Genomic DNA, 16,611 nt, shown 5'->3' with positions numbered 1-16,611 from the left:
AGTTATGAATGATGGTTCAACATTGTCAAATAACTCAACCCATTCTCGTTATGAAGACAATGTTCAGAAATCGAGGTAAAGCATTAAGGTTTTTTGATGAGTCAACAAAGCTTAAAGGTTTTTAATGATTTGCTAAGTCTGACAGGATATGACTAGATAGTGTGTCTACAGGATTACACGTTTAGAAATCACCTATGTAAGTGTGAAGTATAAGCCGTTTCAAGGGGAATGAAAGTAAATGCCCATTCTCTAAGCACTCATGAAATTAAGCAGTGTTCATGGCTGAAACGAACACAACCGTGAGAACCATAGATGGTTAAGGATTGATTGTGTGACTTATGTTGTCTAGGTATACAACAAATCTCGACGGTTCAAAGATATCAAATCTACCGATTGACTGAGTATATCCGATATAAGTTCACTACGGAAAGTTCAAAGGGAAACCTACTTATCCAGATGCAATTAATTCTTGCATGTAAAACACACACGCGTCCGTGCATTCCTTTAAATTATAGCCATTCCCCATTCATGTGGGGGATTGTTGGGATTTTAAGCTTGTGTAGCTTAAAGAAGATGAATGAGAAATGGAGGGAAAATGAAATATTTGAGTTTTCCTTGGGAAAGGGACATTGTCCCATATCGGAGGAAGAAAAGGCTTTTGATGGGTATATATATAATTGCTCTTCTTCTAGCTCTTAAAGAGTTAAGAAAAAGGCAAACATCGCGCCGTCGTCGTCGCTCGCTCGGCTCGGCTTCGGCTTCGGCTTCGGATTATTCGGATTCGGATTTGGTCAAAGATCAATTGATTGATTAATCTTTTTGGACAAAATTTCTTTCAATTAATTAATTAATTAATTAAATAATTAACGAAAAATTCAATCCGGAATAATCCATGACCCGCGATCCGGTTCGGTCAGGCCCGTTTTCTTTCTCGGATTATTTTAAATATAATTTTTCCGCAATATTTCAAACACCCCTTTTCCAACAGCCATAGCTATTTCTGAAAGGTTGCAAACCTTTTCAGAAACATTGCCATCAACTCTATAAATAGAGTTTGAATCCCAGAATCTTTCCTTACGAAATTTTCTGAGCTGCTTCTTCTTCTTCTTCTTCTTCTTTTGCACAATATTTTCCAGTATGTTTTACGACCATTGAGTGGTTCGCAGTTCATCAGAGTTTTGGTACCAATACACTGGTGAGTTAAATCATTCTATCCTGGGAGGATATATTCCAGCACCTCGGGTACTTGAGGGGAATAATTTTCTTAAGGACACACTGTGTATTCAGTGGGCTCGATTTATTCCTATACTATTTTTTTTATTTGTTTTCCAGAATCTATTTCGTTAAACAAGTATTACTAACTTTCTATTTGGTTTTTTTTCAAAAAGTTTAATTGTTTATTACAGCAATACAGAATAACAACAAAAATATCTTCAAACTCAAAAGTTTTATGGATAATCTCCATATTTTTTTTCAATTTGAGGCACGGCTGCGCATTAGTTAAGGAGGGGTTTGTTAGGTATGAATTCAAAAACCAAAGACAATTTAGTAAGTCCATCAAAGCGAGTGGGTGATTATGGTCCCAAGCTTGTAGTACATTTGATAAAAATAGTCTTCTAACTTCTAATGTTTTAAAACCAACTCACTAATAAAATAGAATACGTTTTCGAGATATAGAGGGTGTTTGACTAAGTTTATAAGGTGGTCAAATTGACTTATAAATATCTTTTGACTTATTTACGTGTTTGATAAACATCCAAAGTGCTTATAATCCAAGTGCATATATAAGTTAAAATCAGCAATAAGTTATAAGTTTGTCACTCTCAACTTATAGTTTTTCAACTTATAAACACTTTTCGTTTGACAAAGATTTTTTCTAGTTTATCTTTAATAATATTTTGTAATCACGGAATACTTTTCCCAAAATAAATTTACTAACTTTCTCCTCGTTCCATATTTGTTGTTCATCCTTTTCTTTACAAAGAAACTTTTTAATTTATATTCTCTTGTAAAGTTTTTAAAGGTATTTTAGTCATTTTAATAAATGAATAACTTATCAGCACTTTTTTATCAAACACATCAACTGCTTAATATCAATTTCAGCACTTCTATCCAAACATGTAAATATTTATTTAACAAATCAATTTCAGTACTTAAAAATATTTTTCAACACTCAAGCTTATCGGCTATTTACGGTCATCTAATTCAAACGGGCTCATATTAGCTAAAATCAACTAAAAGGACACCTTGAAGTTGTGCATTCGATATTAGTCCAGAAAGGAATGAATACAATAGTCATAAACTTTGTTTAAATATTTGACTAATTTTTGGGTTGATTTCTTTGTTTAATTAATGAGATCAACACAGCTCAATAGGGTATTTACCATCAAAGTAGACCATAAATGGTGATTTAGAATGTCCAGATGAATGTGATAAGTAGTTTCAAAAGAGACTAATCCCTATTAGTCAGGGCTAAATGTTTGCTGTTCCTAAATAAAAAATTGCCTTAAAAAACTCACAAATTGTTTTTGCAGTTCATCCACAAGTTGAATTTACTCTATTGATTGTCAATTATTTTCCAATCTGTCCTTGAAATTTGGAATCATCATATTCTAACAAATGATTCCACCCCCACTCCAAAAGAAAATTGAAATAAATTTATGAAAAAAATTGAGAATGCATGTTCATTTATAGGGCTGCGAATGGTAAGTAAAAAATAATTCTGAAATGTTTTTTCCAGTTTTTGAAATAAATGCCGTCATTCAATTGCGTTGCGTCCAGGCATATTGCAGGTCTCATAAATTGGTAATAAAACCTGAGTCATAAATTTGTAGGTTTAATTTTTAATTAAGAACATCAATCGTTTTTTGTTATCCACTCCTTTTATTAGTTTATTACTCCTATTTCCTTTTAGGGGCTTGGATAGGTTCATTGGCTTTACACTATTTCCTCTTCACTTATTTGTCATTAATAATCCCTTAAACGTTTTTTTCTTCTACTTCATCATTTATTTAATTAAGTTTATATTTACCAATAAACACAGCCTTTTATTGAATCCCGGGGTATATTTCATCTCAAAGAGAGAGTGATAATTCAATATAGCAGAAAAATTAAAATTTGAAAGTGAACTTATAATAAACCATATCCTTTTTCAACCCTAGGGCACATTTCATCTCAATGAGATAGTGTTAATTCATTAAAGCCAGAGACGAATATAGAATTTAAACTCTATGAGTTCAACTTTTACGATACTAGCATTAAACTCATTGTATTTTTAAAAGTTATGGGTTCATATAATCTATTTGTTATAATTTTAGTAAATTTTTATTCATAAGTTTATTCTCCGCATCGAAAGTACTGAGTTCAGATGAACACGACATCAATATGCTGCATTCGCCTCTGATTAAAGCGTGAAAATAAAATTAGAACATTAACACAAAAAAAAGTTTTGAAATTTAAAAGTGAGATTATCAATAACTCTATCTTTTATCGAATGAATGTTTCATGTCAAAGAGAGAGTGTTAATTTAACAAAGCATGAAAATAAAATTTAAAAGTAACATTTCAATGTCTAAGCGCAAAAACATTAAAGTTTAGAACGTTATAAAGTGGTAATAAAACCTTAGTCATAAATTTGTAGGTTTAAATCTTAATTAGGAACATCAATCGTTTTTTTGTTATCCATTCCTTTTATTATTTTGTTATTATTACTCCTATTTCCTTTTAGGGGCTTGGACAGGTTCATTGACCTTACACAATTTCTCTTCACTTATTTGTCATTAATAACCCCTTAAATGTTTTTTTTCCTACTTGATCCTTTATTTAATTAATTTTGTATTTACCAAGAAACACAGCCTCTTATTATAACTCAATTCAAAAATAAAATAAAATATTGAACGATAATATTTAATTTCAAAGCGCAAAAAAATTTACAATTCAAAAGTGAACTTATCAGTAAACCATGGCCTTTTTCAACCCTATGGCACATTTCATCTCAAAGAGAGAGTATTAATTCAATAACGTGTGAAAATAAAATTAGAACATTAACACAAAAAAAGTTTAAAATTAAAAAGTGAGATAATCAATAAACTACTCCATCTCAAAAAAAATAAAAATTATCAATAAACTACTAGTATATTTTGTCAAATAAATGTTTCATCTCAAAGAGAGAGTGTTAATATAACAAAGCATGAAAATAACATTTTAATATCTAAGCGCAAAAACATTAAAATTAGGAAGTGAAGTTTTCTATAAACCATTGCCACTTAGGATATATTTCATCTGAAGGAGAGTATTAATTCAACAAAGCGTGAAAATAAAATTTGAACAATAACATTTTAATGTCTAAGCACAAAGAAGTTTGAAATTAAATAGTGAGCTGTAAAATTAAAAGCTAAGAAGAAAGGAAGAGGTAAAAAAAAGAACAAAAAAAAGAAGTCTATTGTCGGATAAATATCAAAATCAGGAGTGGAATTAGTAAAAGAAGGCCTTTTTTTTTTCCTTTTATTTTTTGTCATTTGGCAGATATTTAGAAGTTTAAACTATGGCTCTATCCCGCTCTCACGCTCCAAACCCCACCCCATACCCCACCACACCACCTACATGTGTACAGTCCTAGTGCTGTTATATATCTAAACATTACTCACTCTACACACTTCCACTCTCCTCCACTGGACCACAGCTACAAACTTCATTTTAATGGCCGATCGGTGTTGAGAAAAACCCTAGCTCGGTTTCCGAGGGACCTCCATTAGAACGCTCTCTCGGAGCTCATAATTTATTTGTTAATGCAAAGTAAGCTCAGCTCCCATGCATACATTATTTACAATTTAACACATACATACATTACATGTTCCTATGTGCTTGTGCTTATATACGGACATGTATTCTGATATGTATATAATCAAGCAGATTAGGTGCAACGTACCACTTGCATTGTACTCTTTTTTTGTTGAAATTTTGAGCTCCGGGTGCGGAATCCTCGAGAATTGCTTCGATCTGTCTTATTTGCAATTTAATTCAGTTTTTTTTCCATGCTTTTCTTTTTCGGAGTTTCAGTCTTTGGATTCAGCAACTTTTAATTTTTTTGGTTTAGTTTTATTATTATTATTATTATTATTATTATTATTTTTTATTTTTTTTTCATTTTCTTGAGGTAGGAAAGTTCTCTTGAAAATTTTGTGTTCTCTTTAACATGGCAAAAAAAAACTAATTTTCCGTTTTAGTTTTGGGATTGTCATTTCTGATGGAGGAGTTTATCCGGTTGTGTTCGGAGAGATTTATCCTGCTACTGTCAGAAAATATAGGAAATTTTCCAATTTAAAAATTACTTTTGGTTTATAAGATAATCCACCAAATATTACATTAACTGAAGATATTTCTAGTATTAGCATTTTAGCTTTGTTCCAAAGGTTAATAAATTGTACCCGGTGACACAGCTTAGAACCTTAGGTGAATAAGACCTCTTGTTTTATTCAGTTATCTGTAAATATATTTGATTTATGGATAACAATTAATGAAATATGTTAAGTATATATGTCAGTTCTGTTTCTGAATTTTTGGTGTTATCAAGTCTTTGTACAAGGCATAGATGGGCATTATCATCCTGAGTAGTGCAATGCACGAATTGTAAAACTCTTTCAACAGCACAATCTTTGTGCTGTTTTGATTCTAATAAAATTCTCAAATAAAAAATAAAAATAATAATAATGGTGTCTTACTGACTGTCTCCATATGTCATATGTGTGATCCATTCACCTTGATGTGGAAACATGCTAAGAGTTTAGAAAAAGAAAATCTCTATGCACAACTAAATATGCTACTATAATTATCATTAAATAATTTGCATTGTATATTTGAAACATAGCTCTTTTACTGCTCAAGATGAGTTCTATTTTAATTTAATGAAGAGTTTAATGCAGGCTTGATTTTTCTGGCGAGAAGAACATGATTGCTGCTTATTTATTTATACCTCTGGAATTGCATCGGAATGTAATACGGGTGAGTTCTACTCTTTCAAAAGTGAATACGTATGTTGTGCATGTGCTGTCGTTTTTTGTGATATTCGTACTATTTTGTTGATCTTGAGCCATAAAGAACTGAAAAAGCAGATATGAAATAGCGTCACCTCACTTGACAGTTTGTTATATAGTTGGTATTTTTGATGAAAGGATATGTTGGTTGTTGTGTTTGTAACGCTTTCCCTTTATTGCTTCTCTTCAGATAATTCCATTCTGTTTTGAATATGGATATATAATAGTATATTTCTTTCCTAGTTGGCTCCTGGTCGATCAAAAGAGAGAAAGAAGGGATTCTTTTGCCTAATTGACAGATGCTATTGTGAATTTAGCCCGTGGTACTATCTAGAGATATAATCTTTTTTCCCAGTTTGAGCTCTGTTACATGCTTGGACCTTTGTATTCTCAATCTCTTCTTAAGTAGATTGCTAGTTGGTCCTTGTTATTGTGTGATTGAATCATTATGAAGAAACAGCATATGACTGCTTGATGACGGGTGGAATAAGACATTTTATTACAAAAGGAAAAACAAATATTGCATCCTATGTGGTATGATGGCAGAAGTTGAGTAAAGTCCGAGAGCTAATTACCAGTACTGCCTTTTGGTAAGTGGTTCGTATTTCATTATGTGCTCTTGAGAATGCTAGCATCCAAATCTCGTTCATGATGGACTTCTCTAAGTATTTCACTGGTTCTTCACTTCTTTCCTAGTTCAACTTCAACATTGTCCTTTTATCAGATTATGAGTCCTAAATTAGAACTACTTTTGGGATTTAAAATTTCTAAAAATTGCACTGATCATGGTTTCCATTTCAGGTTTATATTTTAGGGTAGACTTGGTGCTTCAATACCAATAGCTCCATTTGGCATAGGCTGCATATAGTTAGCTAACTATGATAGCTCCTATTTGAATCTATCAAACCAGTCGATTATGTTTCCATTGATTGATCTTCTCAATTATGAGCTCCCAAATCCAGCTTGTGGTTGACAGTCGCCATGGTATATTAAACAGTCAAGCATTTTAAACTGATCCTGCATTCCTGGTTCTCTTCTTATATGGTCAATGATACTCTTTTAGCTTTACTTTGGTGTATCTGAATTCGCTGGGAGATAATTCTTATTTCTATCAAGCTTTTATGGTCCTTTATTGGGGCTAATTCCAAAAGGAAGTCTTTCTGGTACTTGTTTATATTAATCAAGTTTTTTTGGCCATGGTCTTGATGTTTTAGGTCCGTGGTATCTGTACTTGCTTCTAGATAGTCTTCTTTTCTTAAATTCTTTTTCATTGTGCCATATTTATTTCATGTGTATTTTTTGGTAACGGGATGTTGGTTCTGCAATTGTAGTTTTGATATTAGGTGTGTCATCGAGTTCAACGCACTTTCTGCTCGATGAGGCATGCAAATATAAAACATGGATCTTTTCATCTTGAAGAGCACAATATGCGAATCACACGAGCACGAGCAAGAGCAAGTGTGTTGGGTTCATCAGGACGATTACCACCCCTACACCCATCCACAAAACAGGATAAGAAGCATGTATTGGGAGCAGAGTCCAAAAGATCGAAAAGATCTGCCTCAGATGAGAACAGACCTGGTACCTCTAGTACTGCTACTGGTGTTCAGCCTAAGAGAAGGGCTGTTCTTAAAGACATGACGAATGTACTTCATGAGAACTCTCACATGAATTGCATCAACGGAAGCAAAATTCAGGTTTTCTTTTTTTGTTGACACACAATGTTCGCCATTTGGAAATAAAAATAATTGTGTTATATGAATTGCTTGTGGTCAAATATGTTCATATTGGTGATAGGTTAAAAAAGGCTCCGATAAGAGGAACAATAAGGCGAAACCTGCTGTTTCGGTAAAATTGTCACAGCTCCAAGAGAAAGGAAAAGAGGATATAGCTGATAAAGTAAAGAAAGTGAAGGTTGAGGGATCACAAGAAATAAGTTCGGGGGCAAACTGCAAGGAGGATATGTTACCTCAGCTAAGTAGATATGTCACTCCAGCACAATGTGGTTTAGTCCATCTAGTGCCTGTGAACAGAAGTTCCTGTAAGGCCATCCCACTTCAGGATATAATGAAAAAAGGTTTGATGTTGTCTGTCATCGTGCAAGATATAAAAGCATTGAAAATTTAATACATTGTCTATCCTTTTAGCCTTTTAAATAGATTAATGTGATACAGCCATGGTGGGGCTAAAATGCCAGCTTATTTTTAGTTTAACAAATGCTGGGCTCTCTTCAAATTATTATAGTTGCTCTCTGTTCTGTGACATGGATCACAAGCTAAGTACTTAATCAGCCAACTTTTGCTGGAAATTGTCTCATTCTGAATAGGGAAATTTACCACTATCTGTCCTGCTGCAACAGGCATTTATGTTTGATTCTTGATGCATTAGAGTCTTTTATTATCGTGAATTGAAGTCTCAATATGTTAACTCGTTATATATATATATATATATATATATATATATATATATATATATATATGTATGTTAATTCGTTGAACTTTCCTGTTCTCATGCCCACTTGTTCTGTAGTGTATGGTAAAATGACACTTAGATGAATAAGAGATTGAATAGCTGGTAAAAAAAAGGGAAAGAAACTTGTTAGTCTGCCTTATCTTCTGCAATGACCTCCAAAAAACTCTAATCATCTGTTCATCAGGTGAAACTTTACTGTATCATATCCTTTTGTGAAGCTGCTAAGTTTCTTTCTGTTGCATCATGCAGATGAAAGCAAAGTTTGCCGGAAACAAGAAGGCTTTGCTAATCTAGGAGTTGCTGATATTGATTCAAGACACAAGGATCCACTGATGTGTAGTCTGTATGCTCCTGATATTTATAACAATTTGCATGCCATTGAGGTACGTAAAATGACTGTTATACTGCTGATATGTGATCATACACAGCATCATGCCACTCTGGTGGTACAAATAAAATCAATGTTCTGTTACCTACAATCAGTTACTATAATATCTTGGTTCTAGTACAATGATATCATGGATAATAAAGGGCTTAAAATGACATACCCTGCACACGTCATGGATAAAAAACTGAATAATTTTTCACTTTGAACAAGTTTAAAAGATGTAGCTGTCCTTTTCTTTGCCAAATAAAGGAAGAACTAAAGTTTTACTGGTGAGCCCATAAAGCACTGATGGATTTTTCTTTCCTGCAGTTTGACCGTAGGCCTTCTGTTGATTACCTGGAAAAGCTGCAGCTGGACATTAACAAGGGTATGCGAGGTATTCTGATTGATTGGCTTGTGGAGGTCAGTTAACTTTGGATGCATTACCAAATGATTTAAAATTTTCTTCTCACATTTCTTACCAAGCACTATCCTTTTTAATTGTTTACTACTTTTTCTTGGACGTTTTTGTTCTCTAGCATTAGATTGATCAGTTTTTACTGAACAAGCATTATCAACTGAAATGTTTGCTTCATATCCAAGTTTCATCATCTTTGTTTAATATTTCCTTTTTACTACGCATCTTTTTTTTCCATTTTGAGATATTTACAGAAGAAGCTTTCCTTGACCAAAATTCTAGTATTTGAGAAACAGCATGCAATTAGACTGCAGTATCATTTGTGTATGTTTTTAGTAGGATTGGCATATGGGGTTCATAGTTTGATAGTTTTATCAGTTTCTCCCTCCCTGATTTTCTTTCATAATTGGTCCAACCCAAAAAACTTGACCTCTTTCTTTATTGGAAAGTTTTTCTATCTTCAACAATTCGAACTATTATAACTAGTATTAATTTTATTTTGTCTAAGACATGATATAACATCTTGTCAAATATCTCACTTCTTGAGCACTTTTTTGCCAACTTCAATACAATAAATTCAAATATCTTATTATTAACAACCGGACCCCGCGCATAGCGGGAGCTTAGTGCATCGGGCTGCCCTTTGCAAGTCCAAATCAGTTCTACTTTATTTTCACTATCTTACGATATCATTACATGTTGATCATCAATATCTCTTGCAGGTTTCAGAAGAATATAGGCTGGTTCCAGACACACTTTACCTAACTGTTAATCTTATTGACCGTTTCCTATCTGAAAATTACATTGAAAAACAAAAGCTGCAACTACTTGGAGTTACCTGCATGCTAATAGCTTCGTAAGTTCTTGTTTCTGACATTTTGATAATTTGAACATCTGGCCCCGCTTACTTCTGACATTCATATTTAAGATGACCGGGCATCAAGAGTAGGCCCTTGGAATGGGCTATCTTCTGGTTGCCTGCCTGTGTAAATGTCTTGCTGCACTTTTGTGTTATCTAGCTTGTGGAAGATGATTGAAATATTGTCAGATTATAGGGTAGAAAGAAAAGGATTTACTTTCAAGAGCTTAGTTGATTTCATAAACATGCTACAAACTTCTGAGCATGGATTGTGGTCTACCCTTAAACTGAGTTCTTTTTCTCATTTTCTCAAGAAGATAATAGTGTCCCAACATATAAATGTACCTACCTTCAGCAATAGAGAAACTAACTGAATCTGCCTTTATTCAGTGGCTCTTTTCTGCAGTACTAAGATTTTCTGTGTCATTGCACTGAATGTTGCAGCAAATTTGAAGAGATTTGTGCACCTCGTGTTGAAGAATTTTGCTTCATTACAGATAACACTTACTCGAAGGAAGAGGTATCCATTTTTTATGCTAATATACTTTATCGTCATCATCTCTTTGGTCTGTGATTTGTGCAGGTCATTTATACATTTATACAACCCAATGATATTGTGTTCCAGAGTTAGTCCTACTGAGTACTGATCAAGTTTCCTAGTAAAAGCTGATCCTTGTGCAATATTGTAACCATTTGTCAGTATGTTTGTCGTTACTTGCAAAGTCAACCTAACATTCTTTTCTATTAAACTGGTTTGTATTGCTTAATTTTTCCATATTAAGCTGATCTTCCACAAGGTAAAATTATCTAGTTGCCTTCTTGATTTTTCCCACTTGGATATACTTCTTCCTAAGTACTTAAACTTCCTAGGTTTCAGCTTATTTGCGCTGTCCATCTTCAGTCGACCGACATAAACTTTGTCATGTGGATGTGTAAAGGCCATAATTACATCATATTGCAGGTAATAAAAATGGAAAGCAGAGTCTTGAACCTTTTGAGCTTTCAACTTGCTTCTCCAACCACTAAGAAATTCCTGAGGTAATACAATTTGTATCATCTGTTAGTAATTTTTACTTTAGTATGATACATTGAAAAGCAAGCTTTTCATTGTGGCATTGTTCATCCTCGCTTTTAGGAGATTCATTCAAGCAGCTCAAGCTTCTTACAAGGTATGAGATAGCACTATTTTGCCCGACATCATGATAAGAATGCTTATATGTAAATAATTGCTCCAACCGGCAGGTTCCCTCTGTCGAACTGGAATTCATGGCAAATTATTTAGCTGAGTTAACACTTGTTGACTATGGGTTTCTTAAGTTTCTTCCATCTCTTACTGCTGCATCAGCTGTATTTCTAGCTAGATGGACGCTTGATCAATCTAACCACCCATGGGTATGCATCTTTTAAACTCCTTGATACTATTCGTCTTCCGTTCTGCATTTGAATGCAACTATGAAATGACTGGTGATGTATCACAGAATCCAACTTTGGAGCACTATACCAGATACAAGGTATCAGAGCTTAGAACTACAGTTTTTGCACTGCAAGAGTTACAGATGAACACCAGTGGCTGCACCCTCAATGCCATACGTGAAAAATATAGACAACCAAAGGTAAACAACTACTACGTCACATTTTGCTAATCACCAGCTTATGCTAAGAAATTCAAACTACCTAGCGGACAAGATTTCTGTAGTCGAATGTCTGCACCTATTCAGAAACAAACGTCATGATAGTTATAAGGATACATTTCAAACACAACCTTTTGGATTATACCTCAAATATCAGCTGTTCAATGTTTTATGCATATAACTAAACCTCTTGTCATGTTGACAGTTCAAGTCCGTGGCTACTTTAGCAGCTTCAAAACCAGTCCAATCACTGTTCTAAGAAGAGCTCGTATTCCATCTGCTTGGCCAGTTCAAATGTTGTGAATCCATCCTAAATCTCTCATATTAAGTCAGACTTGCATGGAAGTATCCCATAATCTGTCAATCGCCAAAAGAGCCCTCATTTTGTTTATTCCTCTTCCAAGGTTTAACTGCTGTATCATTCTAGATTCTAATTTGTTCAAGGTACTAATAGATTATTAGGTGGAAATGTGAAGGCTTAGTTGAAGTGAAGCTGTTAATTTAACAGAATATTAGTAGAAAAGAAGTTAAGAGTAACCGATAGCTACTTGCTATCTTGTAGTTTGACTTTCGAGCTTACTGAAAGCTCCAGTTGTAAAATCGTTCTGAAACTGACATTTCTATTCTTTTAGTCAACAAATTCGTTCATGTTAAATACTTGACTAGTGTTGGATCTACTTTTAAATATAAGAAATTGGGTTGAAATGTGGTAATCCATTTTTAGCTTCCTGACCTTAACGTTTGTTGATTTTTATTTTCATTTCTGGTATTCCAATTACTGCTTTCCTTTTTAGGGTTAAATTTGATTTGTAGATTGCATATATGTAAAGTAGAATGATGCTGAACTACAGTTAGGATATCGTTTGATAATTTTAAAGAATTGTTAACGGGGGGTTATAATAATTGAGAGATCTGTTAATAACTCCCGTAGTTGGATAATCCCGCTAAATCACTGATCCGATCTTACACCACCTAACATCTACAATGTAAATATCCATAAAATGTGACCCTTTTTTTGCTTACAATTGACTATATTAATGTATTGCTTCTTGAAGCCGTGAAAGAGTCTTACAGACCACACCAACTAAGTGATCATGTCAATGGAGGAATGTTGCACCAATCCTACAAACGCCTTGCAAAAGTAGGCTCCATCATGAATCAACTACTTCAGCATTAGTTCTATTTGACTTATAATTATATTATTATTTGACTTACATACGGAAGTACGGAACACTTGCTGATCACCATGAAAACGTTAATAAAACTCTTAACTTCCTTCAGCCAACTACTTCTATATCATAAATTAACCTAGTATAAATTGAAAAGTTATGTGCCTTTTTATTTTGATGATTTAACAAACTTCATATGAGAACTAGATAGGGAACCTAATACACAGCATCAAAGTGCTCAGAACAACAAGTCATACGTCCGGCACAAGTTCCAATAATATCAGTCAAAGAAACAGCAGAGGGAACAGATGACTATCAGTTCCTCTGGTCATAGTACAAGTCAACTTCTTACAGCTGTTAAAGCTGTTGCACTGCACACGCAACAATGCAGGAGTCACTTTTTGGAGCATGTTGTGTACCAGATACTCGCTTACATCATCCCAATGACCTCATTTATATATTATCAACATGAGGCAAGGGAAAACATGCACTTGAAAACCCTAAATCATTAAGTCTCTCTCAAGTGTGCTGCCGCATCTATTCACTCCAAGGCTTGAAGAACAAAGTAGCAACAGAACAAAGGACCAGATCCCAGCAATGAGTTCATCGTGTGTCCTTAGTAATGTTGACCTTTGTTAATGTTATTCATTTGTAATTCCTACTCAGCTTAGTTAGAAGTCTTGTAGGATATCTTTTGTAAACCATAAACCATGTGTTTGTATTTGGCTAGAGTTAGTCAAAGTGGTGAGCTATGTAATAGAGTTATTATAAAGAGACTTGCAATAGAGTTATTGCAAGTAGGTGTGGGATTAAGAGTCTAATTCCTAGGTTACAATAGGTTGTAATCTAAAGTTGCTCGGTTAGTGAAGTTGAAATCCTACGAGTGTAGGTCGTGATTTTTAATCCCGTGGGCTGGGAGTTTTTCATGTAAAATACTGTTGTGTGGGTGTGTTCTGTTGGAATTGATAGAGAACCAGGTTCTCTATACAGTTTGGTGGACTCTTAATTTACATCAATTGGTATCAGAGCAGATTCTTTCTATAAGGCTAACATCTAAAAAGGATCCACATGGCTGCTTCACCAAATTTTGAAGAAGGCCAATCAACCTACAGACCACCAAGATTCAATGGACAATACTACGGCTGGTGGAAGACAGGAATGCATAATTTTACCATGACTGAAGATTCAGAGCTTTGGGATGTCATTTGTGATGGACCCTTCATCCCCATGAAGACCATTGGCGAGACAGTAGTGACAGTCCCAAAGACAAGGAAGGAGTACAATGATGTCGACCGCAAAGCTATAGAGAAAAACTTCCAAGCAAAGAAGATCCTCGTCTGTGGTATTGGACCAGACGAGTACAATAGAATCTCAGCTTGTCAATTTGCCAAGGAGATCTGGTAGGCTCTTCAAACCGCACATGAAGGAACAACCCAAGTCAAGCAATCAAAGATTGACATACTTACTACTGAGTACGAACTCTTCAAGATGAAGGATGATGAATTTATTCAGGACATACATACTCGCTTCACTTCCATCATCAATGAAATCCATTCTCTAGGAGAGATCATTCCAAGGAACAAACTGGTCAGAAAAATACTCAGTGTGTTACCTGGTTCTTGGGAGATTAAAGTCAATGCTTTCATGGAAGCAAAAGATCTGCAAAAGCTGACGATTGACGAACTCATTGGAAATCTAAAGACCTACGAAATGAAAAAGAAGAAGGACCATGAAAGAAGAGAACCCCAAAAGGAGAAGAACCTGGTTCTCAAGGCAGACAACAGTGACTCAAGTGGTGATGATGCTGACATGACCTATTTGACACGGAGATTTTAGAAAATGGTTCGCAGAAATGGGGGTATTCCGAAAAAAGGGTAGCTCTAACAGAACAAAAGGCTTTGATTGTGGTCACAAATACGGGAAGCTAGGATATTTCATCAAAGATTGTCCTCTCCAAAGCAAAACGAGCACAAGCACAACACAGACAAAACGACCAAGAGGAACCCGGTTCCTGACAAGAAATTCAAGAGAAAAGATGCCGCTGACAATGTTATGAAACAAGCTCTTACTGTATGGGAAGACTCCTATAGTGAATCTGAGGGAGATGATGAACAAGGCGACACCTCCATGATGGACGTTGAAAGCGAAGCAGTTGAATATGACTCCATCTTTGCCCTGATGGCAAAATTTGACGAGGATGAAGATGATGATGATGATGAGGTAAACTTTCTAGACGTTCAAAGAAATTTGAAGTCTTACTCTCAAAAGAAGCTTGTATCCTTAGCAAATGCTCTGATTCATGCTTACCATAACTTTATCAATGATAAAAATATTTTAACTGTGGAATTAGGAGAGATAGAGCATGTGAGAGATGATTTACTAGTCATAGTTATTGATTTAAAAGAAACCATTGAGGATTTAAAGAATGAAAAAGATATTCTAACTAAGAAAATTGAAAAGGTAGAGCATGAGAGAGATGACTTATTGGTAGTAATTGTGGATCTAAAGGAAACAACAGAGGAATTAAAAAGGAAAAATATTTCTGTGAAAGCTTTAATTGAAAATGGCATGAACTCTTCAAAAGGTAAGGAAGTGGCGAGTGAGACATACCTTAAACTTGAAAATAAACTCAAAATGGTAAAATTGAGTCTGTGTGCTGAACTTGAAAGAAATAGACAACTTCAGGAAGATCTAAGCAGGGTTAAAAATGACCTAGATAAATCTCTAAAGCAGACCAATAGAATCATTTCCATGTATAAAAGTAATGGGGGGAACATGTAGGGAATTGGGTTCCAAAAGGAAAAGGCTCATTACAACCCACATAGCAAGTATGTTATTGTCCCTGATAACTAGCTTTGCACTCATTGTGGTAACACTGAGCATTTTAAAGATTCCTATAAATCTATTGTTCAGTCCCAACAGAAAAATAAAGTTTTTGTTAAAAAAATATCTACTGCTAGGGAACCTGGTCCCTACAATAGAAAACGTGTGATGCCTGCTTGGGCAAGAAGGAGTTTAATTCGCCCTTTTCCTCACTACAAGGGACCCAAACTTGTTTGGGTTCCTAAGTCTAATTTCTAATTTTCTTGTGCAGGGAGCAATGAAAGGAAGCAACCAAAGATGGTATATGGACAACGACTGCTCTAAACATATGACTGGAAGTACTGGTGATTTCCTTTCACTCAAAGCCCTGCTAGGTGGGAGTGTGTCCTTTGGCAATGACAAAAAAAAGATATATTCTGGGAGTTGGAAGAGTTGGGAAGACACCTACTCACTCAATTGAGACCGTGTATTATGTGAATGGCATGAAATATAGCCTGCTGAGTGTCTCTCAAATCTACGAGAAAGGAAACAAAGTGAAGTTCTTATCAAAGTCTTGCACTGTCACCAATCTTGCGATGGGTGAAGTGGTTCTGATGGCAAAAAGATTCAAAAATATTTACGTGGCTGACTTTGAGTCCTTAAATAGTGGGGATCTTACTATATGGTTTAAAGCAGGCCCCTCGTGCATGGTATGAAAGGTTGTCCAAGTTCCTTCTGGAAAATGGCTTTACAAGAACAAAAAATTGACAACACTCTCTTTTTAAAGAAAAGAGGGAGGAACCTGCTAATTGTGCAAGTTTATTTTGACGATATCATCTTTGGTGCAACAAATGATTCCTTA

At 34.7% G+C, this 16,611-nt stretch overlaps 3 protein-coding genes across 4 annotated transcripts; all 3 read left to right on the top strand.

Annotated features, from left to right (window-relative positions):
- Positions 1-4,622: 4,622 nt before the first annotated feature.
- LOC104092007 (cyclin-A2-2-like) lies at positions 4,623-12,433 on the top strand. 2 transcript variants are annotated; one of them, XM_018769409.3, is made up of 13 exons: positions 4,623-4,793; positions 5,921-5,999; positions 7,375-7,728; positions 7,829-8,108; positions 8,753-8,886; positions 9,201-9,293; positions 10,011-10,144; positions 10,592-10,667; positions 11,109-11,185; positions 11,283-11,316; positions 11,390-11,539; positions 11,626-11,760; positions 11,984-12,433. In XM_018769409.3, exons 2-13 carry the CDS (start codon positions 5,946-5,948, stop codon positions 12,035-12,037), a joined length of 1,575 nt encoding a protein of 524 aa, XP_018624925.1. In that variant the 5' UTR covers positions 4,623-4,793; positions 5,921-5,945; the 3' UTR covers positions 12,038-12,433. The 2 variants fall into 2 exon arrangements, with proteins under 2 accessions (XP_018624925.1, XP_033510927.1); XM_033655036.2 differs by having other exon boundaries at positions 4,627-4,793; positions 7,363-7,728.
- A 1,582-nt stretch (positions 12,434-14,015) lies between these two features.
- Positions 14,016-14,351, top strand: LOC138897969 (uncharacterized). Its single transcript, XM_070183996.1, has one exon. The coding sequence runs from the start codon at positions 14,016-14,018 to the stop codon at positions 14,349-14,351; it is 336 nt and encodes a 111-aa protein (XP_070040097.1).
- An 84-nt stretch (positions 14,352-14,435) lies between these two features.
- On the top strand, positions 14,436-14,783 carry LOC138897968 (uncharacterized). Its single transcript, XM_070183995.1, has one exon. The coding sequence runs from the start codon at positions 14,436-14,438 to the stop codon at positions 14,781-14,783; it is 348 nt and encodes a 115-aa protein (XP_070040096.1).
- Positions 14,784-16,611: the final 1,828 nt, after the last annotated feature.

This window comes from Nicotiana tomentosiformis, chromosome 8, assembly GCF_000390325.3.
Source record: "Nicotiana tomentosiformis chromosome 8, ASM39032v3, whole genome shotgun sequence".
Classification (NCBI taxonomy): domain Eukaryota; kingdom Viridiplantae; phylum Streptophyta; class Magnoliopsida; order Solanales; family Solanaceae; genus Nicotiana; species Nicotiana tomentosiformis.
Note: the sequence above shows the minus strand (reverse complement) of the source record. Positions and strands in the feature narration are given on the sequence as shown.

Coding starts and splice junctions, on each gene's coding strand:
- LOC138897968 (XM_070183995.1), top strand. CDS start 14,436: ATGAAGGATGATGAATTTATTCAGGACATACATACTCGCTTCACTTCC.
- LOC104092007 (XM_018769409.3), top strand. CDS start 5,946: ATGATTGCTGCTTATTTATTTATACCTCTGGAATTGCATCGGAATGTA. Junction 6,000..7,374: donor TGCATCGGAATGTAATACGG/GTGAGTTCTACT, acceptor TTTTGATATTAG/GTGTGTCATCGAGTTCAACG. Junction 8,109..8,752: donor TCAGGATATAATGAAAAAAG/GTTTGATGTTGT, acceptor TGCATCATGCAG/ATGAAAGCAAAGTTTGCCGG.
- LOC138897969 (XM_070183996.1), top strand. CDS start 14,016: ATGGCTGCTTCACCAAATTTTGAAGAAGGCCAATCAACCTACAGACCA.